Source organism: Salvelinus alpinus, chromosome 33 (genome assembly GCF_045679555.1).
Source record: "Salvelinus alpinus chromosome 33, SLU_Salpinus.1, whole genome shotgun sequence".
NCBI classification, from domain to species: Eukaryota; Metazoa; Chordata; class Actinopteri; order Salmoniformes; family Salmonidae; genus Salvelinus; species Salvelinus alpinus.
The window spans coordinates 22,038,997-22,052,949 of record NC_092118.1 but is presented as its reverse complement, the minus strand read 5'-3'; the positions used below and the strand labels follow the sequence as shown (position 1 = coordinate 22,052,949).

Here is a 13,953-nt window from a genome sequence, read left to right as displayed (position 1 = left end):
GTGCTTTGATTATGAGATCCGAGTGAAATGTTGTCAATGTGGAACCACAACACACATCCCAACCACCACAACAACATCAGTTCCTCCCACCACTACTGCTACACCCTCTACTACAATCTTAACATCAACAGCTCCATCTACAACAAAAACAACAACTCTGCCTTCCACCAGTACTACAACTCCAACCTCTACTCCTACACCAACCTCAGCAGAAGAATCAACTACCCAGTGCAGTGGTGAAGAAAGTTGTGTGTGGTCAGACTGGATCAACCTTGGTCAGCCAACGTCAGGCTCTGAAGGTGGAGATAATGAATCCATTAAGAACATCATTGCTGCTGGTTATCACATTTGCTCAGCTCCAGAGGCAGTTGAATGTAGAGCAAAACAATACCCTGGACTTCAGATCTCTCAGCTTGGCCAAGACGTAACTTGCAATCCATCCGTTGGACTGATTTGTCAAAACAATAAGCAAGGTCTTCAGCAAAAGTGCTTTGATTACGAGATTCGAGTGAAATGTTGTCAATGTGGAACCACAACACACATCCCAACCACCACAACAACATCAGTTCCTCCCACCACTACTGCTACACCCTCTACTACAATCTTAACATCAACAGCTCCATCTACAACAAAAACAACAACTCTGCCTTCCACCAGTACTACAACTCCAACCTCTACTCCTACACCAACCTCAGCAGAAGAATCAACTACCCAGTGCAGTGGTGAAGAAAGTTGTGTGTGGTCAGACTGGATCAACCTTGGTCAGCCAACGTCTGGCTCTGAAGGTGGAGATAATGAATCCATTAAGAACATCATTGCTGCTGGTTATCACATTTGCTCAGCTCCAGAGGCAGTTGAATGTAGAGCAGGACAATACCCTGGACTTCAGATCTCTCAGCTTGGCCAAGACGTGACTTGCAATCCATCCGTTGGACTGATTTGTCAAAACAATAAGCAAGGTCTTCAGCAAAAGTGCTTTGATTATGAGATCCGAGTGAAATGTTGTCAATGTGGAACCACAACACACATCCCAACCACCACAACAACAACAACAATTCCTCCCACCACTACTCCTACACCCTCTACTACAATCTTAACATCAACAGCTCCATCTACAACAAAAACAACAACTGTGCCTTCCACCAGTACTACAACTCCAACCTCTACTCCTACACCAACCTCAGCAGAAGAATCAACTACCCAGTGCAGTGGTGAAGAAAGTTGTGTGTGGTCAGACTGGATCAACCTTGGTCAGCCAACGTCAGGCTCTGAAGGTGGAGATAATGAATCCATTAAGAACATCATTGCTGCTGGTTATCACATTTGCTCAGCTCCAGAGGCAGTTGAATGTAGAGCAAAACAATACCCTGGACTTCAGATCTCTCAGCTTGGCCAAGACGTAACTTGCAATCCATCCGTTGGACTGATTTGTCAAAACAATAAGCAAGGTCTTCAGCAAAAGTGCTTTGATTATGAGATCCGAGTGAAATGTTGTCAATGTGGAACCACAACACACATCCCAACCACCACAACAACATCAGTTCCTCCCACCACTACTGCTACACCCTCTACTACAATCTTAACATCAACAGCTCCATCTACAACAAAAACAACAACTCTGCCTTCCACCAGTACTACAACTCCAACCTCTACTCCTACACCAACCTCAGCAGAAGAATCAACTACCCAGTGCAGTGGTGAAGAAAGTTGTGTGTGGTCAGACTGGATCAACCTTGGTCAGCCAACATCTGGCTCTGAAGGTGGAGATAATGAATCCATTAAGAACATCATTGCTGCTGGTTATCACATTTGCTCAGCTCCAGAGGCAGTTGAATGTAGAGCAAAACAATACCCTGGACTTCAGATCTCTCAGCTTGGCCAAGACGTAACTTGCAATCCATCCGTTGGACTGATTTGTCAAAACAATAAGCAAGGTCTTCAGCAAAAGTGCTTTGATTACGAGATTCGAGTGAAATGTTGTCAATGTGGAACCACAACACACATCCCAACCACCACAACAACAACAACAATTCCTCCCACCACTACTCCTACACCCTCTACTACAATCTTAACATCAACAGCTCCTTCTACAACAAAAACAACAACTCTGCCTTCCACCAGTACTACAACTCCAACCTCTACTCCTACACCAACCTCAGCAGAAGAATCAACTACCCAGTGCAGTGGTGAAGAAAGTTGTGTGTGGTCAGACTGGATCAACCTTGGTCAGCCAACGTCAGGCTCTGAAGGTGGAGATAATGAATCCATTAAGAACATCATTGCTGCTGGTTATCACATTTGCTCAGCTCCAGAGGCAGTTGAATGTAGAGCAAAACAATACCCTGGACTTCAGATCTCTCAGCTTGGCCAAGACGTGACTTGCAATCCATCCGTTGGACTGATTTGTCAAAACAATAAGCAAGGTCTTCAGCAAAAGTGCTTTGATTATGAGATCCGAGTGAAATGTTGTCAATGTGGAACCACAACACACATCCCAACCACCACAACAACAACAACAACAACAATTCCTCCCACCACTACTCCTACACCCTCTACTACAATCTTAACATCAACAGCTCCATCTACAACAAAAACAACAACTCTGCCTTCCACCAGTACTACAACTCCAACCTCTACTCCTACACCAAGCTCAGCAGAAGAATCAACTACCCAGTGCAGTGGTGAAGAAAGTTGTGTGTGGTCAGACTGGATCAACCTTGGTCAGCCAACGTCAGGCTCTGAAGGTGGAGATAATGAATCCATTAAGAACATCATTGCTGCTGGTTATCACATTTGCTCAGCTCCAGAGGCAGTTGAATGTAGAGCAAAACAATACCCTGGACTTCAGATCTCTCAGCTTGGCCAAGACGTGACTTGCAATCCATCCGTTGGACTGATTTGTCAAAACAATAAGCAAGGTCTTCAGCAAAAGTGCTTTGATTATGAGATCCGAGTGAAATGTTGTCAATGTGGAACCACAACACACATCCCAACCACCACAACAACAACAACAACAACAATTCCTCCCACCACTACTCCTACACCCTCTACTACAATCTTAACATCAACAGCTCCATCTACAACAAAAACAACAACTCTGCCTTCCACCAGTACTACAACTCCAACCTCTACTCCTACACCAACCTCAGCAGAAGAATCAACTACCCAGTGCAGTGGTGAAGAAAGTTGTGTGTGGTCAGACTGGATCAACCTTGGTCAGCCAACGTCAGGCTCTGAAGGTGGAGATAATGAATCCATTAAGAACATCATTGCTGCTGGTTATCACATTTGCTCAGCTCCAGAGGCAGTTGAATGTAGAGCAAAACAATACCCTGGACTTCAGATCTCTCAGCTTGGCCAAGACGTGACTTGCAATCCATCCGTTGGACTGATTTGTCAAAACAATAAGCAAGGTCTTCAGCAAAAGTGCTTTGATTATGAGATCCGAGTAAAATGTTGTCAATGTGGAACCACAACACACATCCCAACTACCACAACCACAACAACAACAACAACAACAACAATTCCTCCCACCACTACTCCTACACCCTCTACTACAATCTTAACATCAACAGCTCCATCTACAACAAAAACAACAACTCTGCCTTCCACCAGTACTACAACTCCAACCTCTTCTCCTACACCAACCTCAGCAGAAGAATCAACTACCCAGTGCAGTGGTGAAGAAAGTTGTGTGTGGTCAGACTGGATCAACCTTGGTCAGCCAACGTCAGGCTCTGAAGGTGGAGATAATGAATCCATTAAGAACATCATTGCTGCTGGTTATCACATTTGCTCAGCTCCAGAGGCAGTTGAATGTAGAGCAAAACAATACCCTGGACTTCAGATCTCTCAGCTTGGCCAAGACGTAACTTGCAATCCATCCGTTGGACTGATTTGTCAAAACAATAAGCAAGGTCTTCAGCAAAAGTGCTTTGATTACGAGATTCGAGTGAAATGTTGTCAATGTGGAACCACAACACACATCCCAACCACCACAACGACAACAGTTCCTCCCACCACTACTCCTACACCCACTACTACAACCTTAACGTCAACAGTTCCACCTACAACAACAACTCTGCCACCCACCACAACTATTATTTCTACAACTTTTGCTGTAATAACTGGTGGAACAACGAAACCATCGATTCCAACCACATTACCCCTTAATTGTTCTTTTTGCCATTTCAATCATACTGATTTCCTCATTGGTAAGTTTTACTTTTCACCTTTCCAAGTTTTAAACCTTTTGTACTATTATTTCAGCTGTTAGTGATGTTCAATTTATATGTAATTTTACATGTTAATTTGGAAACTTGCTTAATGATTACACCTCATATTACTTTCAGGCTCAATTGTCTACAATGCCTCTGACCATGATGGATGGTGCTACATTGGTCTCTGCAACAAGACTTGTAAAGTAGAAACACTTTTGACCAGATGTGGTACACCAACTACCCCAGTTACTCCTACTACACCAACCACTTCACAGTCCCCAACAACAACAACAGTACCACATGTAACACAGATAAACTGTGTCCATGACCATCCTCCAAGACAGGTATTTACTCTGCTATAGATAATAACTTTTGTTGAAACATTCCATAGGAATTATTATTTACAAAGGGATGATTATATTACAAAAATAATTGAATGATTTTAAAGACATTTCCTGTAGATCTAATATTTTTCTGTATTTGTAGAATGGTGACAGCTGGATACATAACCAGTGCACCAACGGAACATGCGCCAACGGGAATGTTATTTATGAGTATGTACATTGTGAGACTCCGAAGCCTATAGCATGTGAAAATAACTATCCTCCAATCAAAGTGTATGACGAATCTGGATGCTGTTTCCACTATGAGTGTCAATGTAAGTTTACCCCCCCCCCAAAGAAAATATATATGTTTATTCTTTGTGTCACAAAATCCACTTTAGAAATTATTCTTTCTCTTTGACTTGTTTATGTTTATCTAATAATTACCAGCAGTAAATGTATATGAATGTCTAACATTGGAAAACGTTCAGCACAGCACCATTAATTTTGCATAAAACATTCCACATCCGTGTCCTTTTAAATGCTAATCATTCTCTTCTTACAAAGGTATCTGCTATGGTTGGGGAGACCCTCACTATGTCACCTTTGATGGAACATACTATGGCTTCCAAGGAAATTGTTCTTATGTCTTGGTCAAAGAAATCCTGCCAAAGTACAACTTCAGTGTTGTAATCGACAATTACTATTGTGATGCCCCAGATGGACTTTCCTGTCCTCAGTCTCTGACAATTTATTATCAATCTTACGAGATATTCATGACCAAGAAGGACGTTGATGGAGTTTTCACAAGTCTGGTAATTAAAATATCTCAAATACTGTATGTTCAAGACATTTTCAGTCGTTTTTCATTTAAGAGGGATTAGCTTTTGATTAGCTTAGATATTGATTAGCTTCCATTTAAGATTTATATACTTCCTTTATGTATTAGATATAGGATACAGTTCTAGAATACTATTGGGTATACAAATATTGAATTATTGTAACCATTTTGTCCATCTCTTAATATTTTTGTACTAGATTTATGTAAACCAGCAACGCATCATCCCAGCATATGAGACCAAGGACTTCCGCATCACAGACAACGGAATTGAGACTCTTTTAGTCATACCAGCAATTAATGCCAAGGTGTCTTTCACTGGTCTTATGTTTAGCATATACCTGCCCTGGGACAAGTTCAGTGGCAATACTGAGGGACAGTGTGGTGAGTACAGGTGTTTTACCGTCACTCTGTTACAATGATTACCCCATGATGTCTCATTGTCTAACAATAGTTTTCAATCTTATTCAGGTACATGTGACAACAACCGGACAGATGACTGCCGCTTGCCAAATGGGACTATCGATTCATCTTGTCCAGACATGGCACACCAATGGCATGTTGCTGACCACAATAACAGTCAGTGCACACCACCACCACCAGAGCCGACACCAACACAACTACCAGGCTGCGATCCACCCATTTGTCATCTCATTCAAAGCAAGTAAGTAGCAATTAGTATTCACAATAAATCTCCTCTGTATTATTGATAACCTCTCAATCAGAATCATCTCAGTGAAAACAATAACTTGACATACTAAAACACGGCAATCATTTGACAAAGCCTGATGACAAAACAAAGTGAATTATCATATTTAAGTATCTACTCTAACTGACGCGTGACATCTTTTCAAGGGTCTTTGAGAGTTGCCATAAGATAATCCCCTACGAGCCATTCCTTGTGGCATGTATCTTTGATGCGTGTTATATGGATGATGTTACCATTGGCTGCACCAGCTTGCAGACCTATGGTGATGCATGTGCACAAGCAGGAGTCTGTATTGAGTGGAGAAATTATACAAATGGACAATGTGGTAAGTAACTCCTCAAGACCATAAAGCTCAGATAGCCTCTCTATGATGTAGCTTATTGGTTATTAACCTTTTTATCTCACCCGCTACAGACTTCACATGTGAGAAACCCAAGGTTTATAATGCCTGCGGTCCACAAGTTGAACCAACCTGTAATGCCTGGTATGTATAATGCTGTTGTTGTTCAGTGGATGGGTATAATGATGGGGAAAGTCTTTCAGCTATTGAAACTTCTTTTAAATATCTCTGCAGGTACAATTTCAAATTCATCCAGACTCAAAATGAGTTCAGTGTCATGGGAGATATACAATTGGAGGGATGTTATTGTCCCCCTGGGACCACTCTTATGAGTTCCAGCTCAAACTACTGTATCCCCAGCTGTGGTAAGAATGGTCAAATAACAGCATTGTATAATGAGGGTGTGGTGACTTACAGTATGGTGCTGTGATAGTAACCCTACATCCTGCTGACCTTCACTTTGGGAAGCACAAAGTGTTTTAATTGTTAGTTGCTACTGTAGTGGTCTTTTGAAAGCTGGTTTAGCTTTTTGTATAACAAACAAAAAATATCCACAGCATTTTTCACAGATACTTCAATTGTGCGGGTTTTGGTTAATTTTGATTGATATTGATTTTATTAAGTGCTTCCGGCATATAAAATGCATTATCAAAATGAAGTTGTGGAATGTATTTCAATGACTTAGTTTTTTTAATGTCTTTTTTTCTCTTTGGTTCATCAGATATTTGCCCATTGCCAAATGGAGAATGGAAAGAGGTAAAATTGTGTTTGAATTTCACTCACAGGTTTAAGCAGGGAAGAGAAACTATTCATTTCTGATATACACATTAACTTAAGGATCGGCGTCCCATCAACGGGACAGTTGTACATCATGCAGCGCGTTATGTCAAGATCGCAGATTTTAGAGAAACAACAAACGTCGGTAAATAGAAGTGTCTTATACATAGTGTCTTATTAAATTCTTGTTAATATAACTGCATTGTCCAATTTACAGTAGCCATTACTGCCAAAAAATGCCATGCAGTTGTTTTAGGAGAGCTCCTAACAACAAAACACTTTTCACCGTGATAGGTTTGATAAATTCACCTCTGAAGGTAAAATGTATACTTACATTCTAAAATCTTGCTCTGATTTGCCATCCAAAGGGTCCCAGAGATAACATGAAGTGTCGTTTTGTTAAATAAAATAATTTTTCATATCCTAAAAAGGTTCATATAGCATGCACAATCTATTTTGTATTTCCACTCGTTCAAGTTGCAAAGAAAGGAGTCTGTGAAAATCTCACCTTAAACGTTGTTTCAACGTGTCAAATCACATTCGTATGTATTCCTCAGAGATCCTAGAAGGTAACACGACTTCACTATATCATTAGGGGTGTAGTATATCCTATAGAACACCATATTTGGTCAGAGAGCGACGCCTTCATGGCACGCCGATGACTCGGGCCGCCATCACTTGAACGACTGTATCTTTGTCAAATAAGCACCAATCGTGGTCAAACAAAGCTAGCTAGATATCCAATGAGCTGGGCTTAACGGGAGTATCCGGAAACCATGTATATGTCGTAAACTGTTGCTACTAACCTTGTACGACAGCATGCCTTTTCATTTTTGACAACAATTTTAAGGATTTTCAGACTTATGAAGTTATGAAAACTGGTTGTTTTGCAAATGTTGAACTTATAATATTGCTACTAATACTTGGAAAGCTAAATCAAAGTCCAAGTAGACAGATTTGATGATATTCTTGCAGAATTTCTTTATATGAATGTGAATGTCTCCTTCGCGTTTTGCCCAAATGTACCTGGGGACTTCACACTAAAAGTATTGTAGTTCCCTCATACTTCAAGTTTTCCATCTGTAACTTTGCAAAAATATTGCTGCCATCTTGTGGACACTATTAGAGTTACAACCAGGGTGATGGCTAGAACAGTGACCTTTCACTCACAAAGATGGTGGTAGAAAAAAAATGTTGTTTTTTTATTTATATTTTCTTCTACCAGATCTATTGTGTTATATTCTCCTACATTCAATTCACATTTCCACAAACTTCAAATTGTTTCCTTTCAAATGGTACCAAAAATATGCATATCCTTGCTTCAGGGCCTGAGCTACAGGCAGTTAGATTTGAGTATGTAATTTAGGCGAAAATTGAAAAAAAAGGGTAATGTGGCTTGTATTTCACTTTTGACAATCATGTATAGTAATGTATGCAATAATAATAATTATAATAATAATAATGTATTACAATTCTATAGCGCTTTCATAGAACCTCAAAGCGCTTCAGTAATTTATAATTCCACACACTGAATGATTGAACTTTGCACTGGTAGTGTCCATACAAACCTTAGTGTACTTAAATTGTTCCTCATTGCAGGCTAATGAGACCTGGGTGAGCAACTGCCAGAAGTGTGTGTGTGACCCGTACAGTCTGGAAATCCAGTGCCAGCCTGTGGCATGCCAACATCAGCCTCCTCTCACCTGTGACCAGGAGGGCCAAATTAAGGTCGTAGAAACCGTTGACTGTTGTAAAAAGGACAAATGTGGTGAGTGACTTGTTTGGACAATGTGCTTTATATGTGGGCTTTTTAACATCTCGGTAAAAACATTAACATTTTTGGTGATTACCTAATATATCCAACCACTGTGGCCATTCGCAAAGTTTTTAAAACAATCGTTTTTTCTTTCCAAACAGAGTGTGATGTCACACAATGCTCTACTTCCAAGATAACTTGCCCAGTCGGATTCGAGACAGAGGCAACTATGGGAGTCTGCTGCCTAACTTATCAATGCAGTGAGTTTGCGTCTGCATGTGCTTGAGTGTGCGTGTACAGTATTTGTGCATATCCTAGAAATCCCAACATGTTAGTTGCAGTATTAAATGATTATCCATGTTCTTTGCCCCACAGTGCCAAAGGATGTCTGTGTGTTTAACAACACTGAATATCAGGTGAGAATGCATTCTATGCTATTTTCATTTTGGCCAGTCCCACCACTTCTAAATGATCAACTTAATAAAAGAGGACAACGTTATTTTACTTGCATACATTAATTAAAAAACAAGTTAAACTAAGCAAATACCTCCTATAAGCAAGTAGAGGCCTCTATCAGGGTGCCAACAATATTTTTTGGTCAATCCATGTATGAGATTAGATAGGACAAAAAAAGTGTCTCAATTCATAGATTTTCCATAGAAATATTGTATTTTCTCATTCCAGCCTGGTGCCAATGTTCCTGGGGACAAGTGTAAGAATTGTGTGTGTGGTGACAGTGTGGATGCGCAAACCCATCTACATATCATTGAGTGTCATCCTACTGAATGTGACACTCACTGCCAGCAGGTAAGTGATCTCCATTGACACATCGACACCCTTTGACCTCATTATGTAATTCAACATACTTAGTGTAATGTGAGTTCTTATCCATGTCAAAATATTATAATAACACTGATTCCTCCGTGTCCACTATTGAGCTACTACTGGATAAGTGTAATTACTAGTGAGTTACCAGGATCACACATTGGTATAAGAGAGATCATGTCCACATCATAAAGGTTTTCTCCTCTCTGGTCTGTCTTCTTCCTTTCAGGGCTATGATCATCAAGCCGTTCCTGGGCAGTGTTGTGGGAAGTGTGTACAGACAAGCTGTGTGGTTATGCTGCCAGATAACACCACACACACTATTCAGGTAAAATAGCATCAAGCCGCATTAGTTATCTCTCACAGATTCACAAATTGTATTTTTATTTTTACAATTCGTAAAACATATCCGTCCTATTTCACTTGATTATTTAAAAACAACATGTCATTTTACTGTAGTAATAAAGTGTTATGCAAAATAACTATCTTAGCAATGATACAGTATATCCTATATAATTTGAAGAATCTCCTGTTGATATCGTTCATATTCTCACCTCTACAGCCTGGTTCCGTCTGGATACCATCTGGAGACAAGTGTCTCAAGTATGAGTGCGTAAAGATTATGGACCAACTCATCCCAATCGAGGCTAAGACTGTGTGCCCTGACTTCTACCCAGAAGACTGCGTACCCGTGAGTTACAATAACCATCTGGCAAATTATCTGGGTCCGGGAAACTGGCCCATTTAAAAACAACTGGACAATGTGCAAAATCATATTCGTGAAATAAAGTTTAAACATGCCCAGTCACTCAGACTAAGGCCTGTTGCTTAATATAGTATACCTACTGTGTATTTATGTGAGGTTATTAACACCTGTTGCTTAAAGTGAACAATGCAAGAACACTGAACTGAAAAACATGTGGAGACAGTTTGGTAAACGTTACGTCAGTGACTTAAAAATGTTCTTGTTTTTTCTTCCATTTTCTTGTTTTTAAGGGAACTGAAGTCATTGCTCCAGATGGTTGCTGCCGTGTCTGTGAGTGTCTTTTTAACACCATCCTTTTTGATAGACATTTGTAAATCATTCTTGCCCTTTATCAGGCATTGGGAAAAGTGTTTTAGCTATTGCCATGGTCCTCAGGATGATTAACGTTAATTCGTTTGAAAGTTTTGTGTCACTTTTGTGTGCAGGTATTCCAATAACTAAGCCATGCAACGTGACAAAGAGCAAAGTGTACCTGGACAGCAATGGCTGCAAGTCTGCAAACAAGGTGGAAGTGACAACATGCGGTGGATCCTGTGTCACCTATGCCATGTGAGTATTTTGATCATTCCTGAAATATTTCAGGAACACTAACACATTATTCCTCCCAATAAAACAGAATTGGGCTGCCTGTCTAAATGCAAACTACAAATTATATTTTCAGTAATATGTTATGTTACAATGGCTGTGTTTACAAAGGCAGCCCAATTCTGATATTTTTCCCAATTACTGTCAAAAGAGCTCATCTGATTGGTCAAAAGATCAGAATTAGGAAGCCTGTGTAAATGCAGCCAATGTTATATAATTACAACTGCTACCATCAGTACTTCCACATAATGACATCGCCTCTCCTTTCTGTTTTCAGGTATTCTCTTGAGGCCAACATGATGGAGCGCTCTTGTACCTGCTGTCGGGAAGAATCCACCACCAAGAAGGAAGTAGAGATGATCTGCCCAGACGGGTCAAAGTTCAACCATTCCTACATCGACATCAATAAATGTGGCTGCCAGAGGACAGAGTGCGTGACCCCGGAGGCGACCCAGGTCACAAGGTCACGACGCAGGAGAAGATGAATGACTCTTTACTACCATCTCTTTACTGCCTAGATTACTTTTCTATTTATGTTCAACTTGTTCACTTTCCTGCAAAGTAGTCTGCTAAACGTAGGAGAAATAGTTTCAGATTCTTATTCAATTTTTATTTTATTTTAGCCTAAATAAAGTTGGCAATAGGCTATGCATATATACCACATTCTTGTTTTCATTCCTTTTGAAATTCTGTTGAGAAATATTTGATTGCAGACACCCAGTTCAACAATGGCCTATCCTCTTCCAGACAAACAACCACAATTCAAAGTGTCAAACACTTTTTTTATTTGAGATGGTGTTAGGTTAGAGAAACGGATCAGTAATCAGAAGGCTGCTGGTTTCAGATCCCTGGCACCACTTCCTACTGTTGTTCTTGAGCAATGCACTTAGTTAACCTCTACATATCTCCAGGGGCAGCACTGAGGCTGACACTGTGCTCCTCCCTATACAGTACTAAAGACACATTTTCCACTTTGATGGGCTAATAAAGTAATCAAATATTTGTCCTAACTCCTCTCTCATATTAAATAAAGTATACAAGATAGAAACTATATTGTCCGGGCAATAATTGTCCTTTGGCTTCACCGAAAATGAAAATCAGATCATTTAATTTTAACTGTACCAAGTGTACAAAGTACAAAATGTACAAAATGCAAAGGGAAATACATGGGGCATGTGTGATTATATAAAACAAACACAGTATAATTATGCACTTAAACAATTTCTTTCAAATTATTTTGACAGTGTTTGTCAAACTGCGTGAACAGAAATGGAAAAGTTCCCACCTTAGTTGGAGGGAATTATAGACCTCTTTTGCTATTATAACCAGTCCTCTGTTACAGATTACTAATCTTACTGATGTTGTAGCTTCACAACAATCAGACAAAAAGTGGATCAATATAGTCATTCAAATTAAAACTAATATTGCAGAAAAGAGCACTCTGCCTGCTTTATAGCATGATCATGTTATACTGACTTGTCTACAACTGGCATAACAAGTGTTGGTGTCCAAAGGGATATTTTGCTGACAGCTTTTGTTTAGTTGAGGCTTCAATGGCTCTTTAAAATGAGAAATACTCTCTACAGTTTCTTGAAACCCCTTACCTGAAACAGAATGGTGGATAATGGAATAATGGGCTCTTCAATAGACCACCACAGTCAAAGCATTTGACAAACATAAAATCAATTTCAATCAAAGTCAGTGTTGTGCCACTTGCTATGGACAGGACATGACAGATACTTAGAAGATTATGCATTGAAGTGTCATAGTGTCACAGTGTAATGTCACAAATTGTAATTAGATTAATAATTGTATTGACTCTGAATCAACTGTAACGGCTGTCTTCGGGTGAAAGAGAGGAGGACCAAAATGCAGCGTGATGATAATCCATATTTTAATAGGCTACTTAAACAACGAACAAAAACAACAAACCGACAGAAAGAACCGAAGACGCTACAGTCCCGAACTAGTGAACACACGAACAGGAACAATCACCCACAAAACACACTACAAAACAGGCTACCTAAATATGGTTCCCAATCAGAGACAATGACTAACACCTGCCTCTGATTGAGAACCATATCAGGCCAAACAAGAAACCCCACATAGGAACAGACAACATAGATCATACCCACCCAACTCACGTCCTGACCAACTAAATAAAGACTAAACAAAGGAAAATAAGGTCAGAAACGTGTCATCAACATTGAAAGTCCCACCTAAGAAGGTAAACAATATTCCTGTGAGATAAAAAAGTATGCAGTAGAACAGGTAGGATCAACTTAATAGGGACCCCATTGCCCAAAGGCCATAATACTAGGACTGTTTATTCGTTTTACCCAGCTCCAGGCACTGTATATTTGCTGCCAAGTCATCAAAAAAGGAACTCTGAGCTCATATGTCATATATGTGACATAATTAGACCAGGGACAGTAAAATACCCATGAAATAATATAATGGTCAAATAAATAACTAATGTATTTTTTTATTAAACATACAGTAGTGTTGTTGGGGAACTTCTCTTTACTAGCCTATATAGCCAATAAAACAGTAAACATATGTTGCTCAACTGTGTGCTCCACCCTGGATAGTTAATTATGATTCATTTCTCCCACTCTATTCAACATGTTTTAATATTACACTTACTTTTACATAAAGGTTCCTGTATCAACCTACCTCAATCTAACCTGTAGTTACACTTAACATTAAGCTGTCACCCATAAATCATCACAGTTTGTTTGAGTTATTCAGAGTGCTCATCAACTTGCTCTGTATGATATTACTTCTGTATGCTGAATTGAGTTTACTCTCAAC

General features: G+C 39.7%; 1 protein-coding gene across 1 annotated transcript; it reads left to right on the top strand.

Annotated features, from left to right (window-relative positions):
• The first annotated feature begins 2,472 nt into the window (after nt 1-2,472).
• On the top strand, nt 2,473-11,800 carry LOC139563172 (intestinal mucin-like protein). Its single transcript, XM_071381511.1, has 21 exons — nt 2,473-2,673; nt 3,221-3,561; nt 4,048-4,214; nt 4,353-4,564; nt 4,707-4,878; nt 5,111-5,358; nt 5,582-5,765; nt 5,853-6,045; nt 6,237-6,415; nt 6,505-6,574; nt 6,665-6,795; nt 7,152-7,186; nt 8,807-8,975; nt 9,125-9,223; nt 9,339-9,379; nt 9,648-9,770; nt 10,018-10,116; nt 10,351-10,479; nt 10,785-10,824; nt 10,980-11,103; nt 11,417-11,800. The coding sequence occupies exons 1-21, from the start codon at nt 2,473-2,475 to the stop codon at nt 11,622-11,624; spliced, it is 3,165 nt and encodes a 1,054-aa protein (XP_071237612.1). The 3' UTR covers nt 11,625-11,800.
• Nucleotides 11,801-13,953: the final 2,153 nt, after the last annotated feature.

Bases quoted from the DNA above. Each gene is read 5' to 3' on its own strand.
- LOC139563172 (XM_071381511.1), top strand. From the start codon at position 2,473: ATGTGGAACCACAACACACATCCCAACCACCACAACAACAACAACAAC. The intron at 3,562-4,047 runs CTTAACATCAAC...CACTACTACAAC, and splicing joins CCTACACCCTCTACTACAAT to CTTAACGTCAACAGTTCCAC. The intron at 6,416-6,504 runs GTAAGTAACTCC...CACCCGCTACAG, and splicing joins TTATACAAATGGACAATGTG to ACTTCACATGTGAGAAACCC.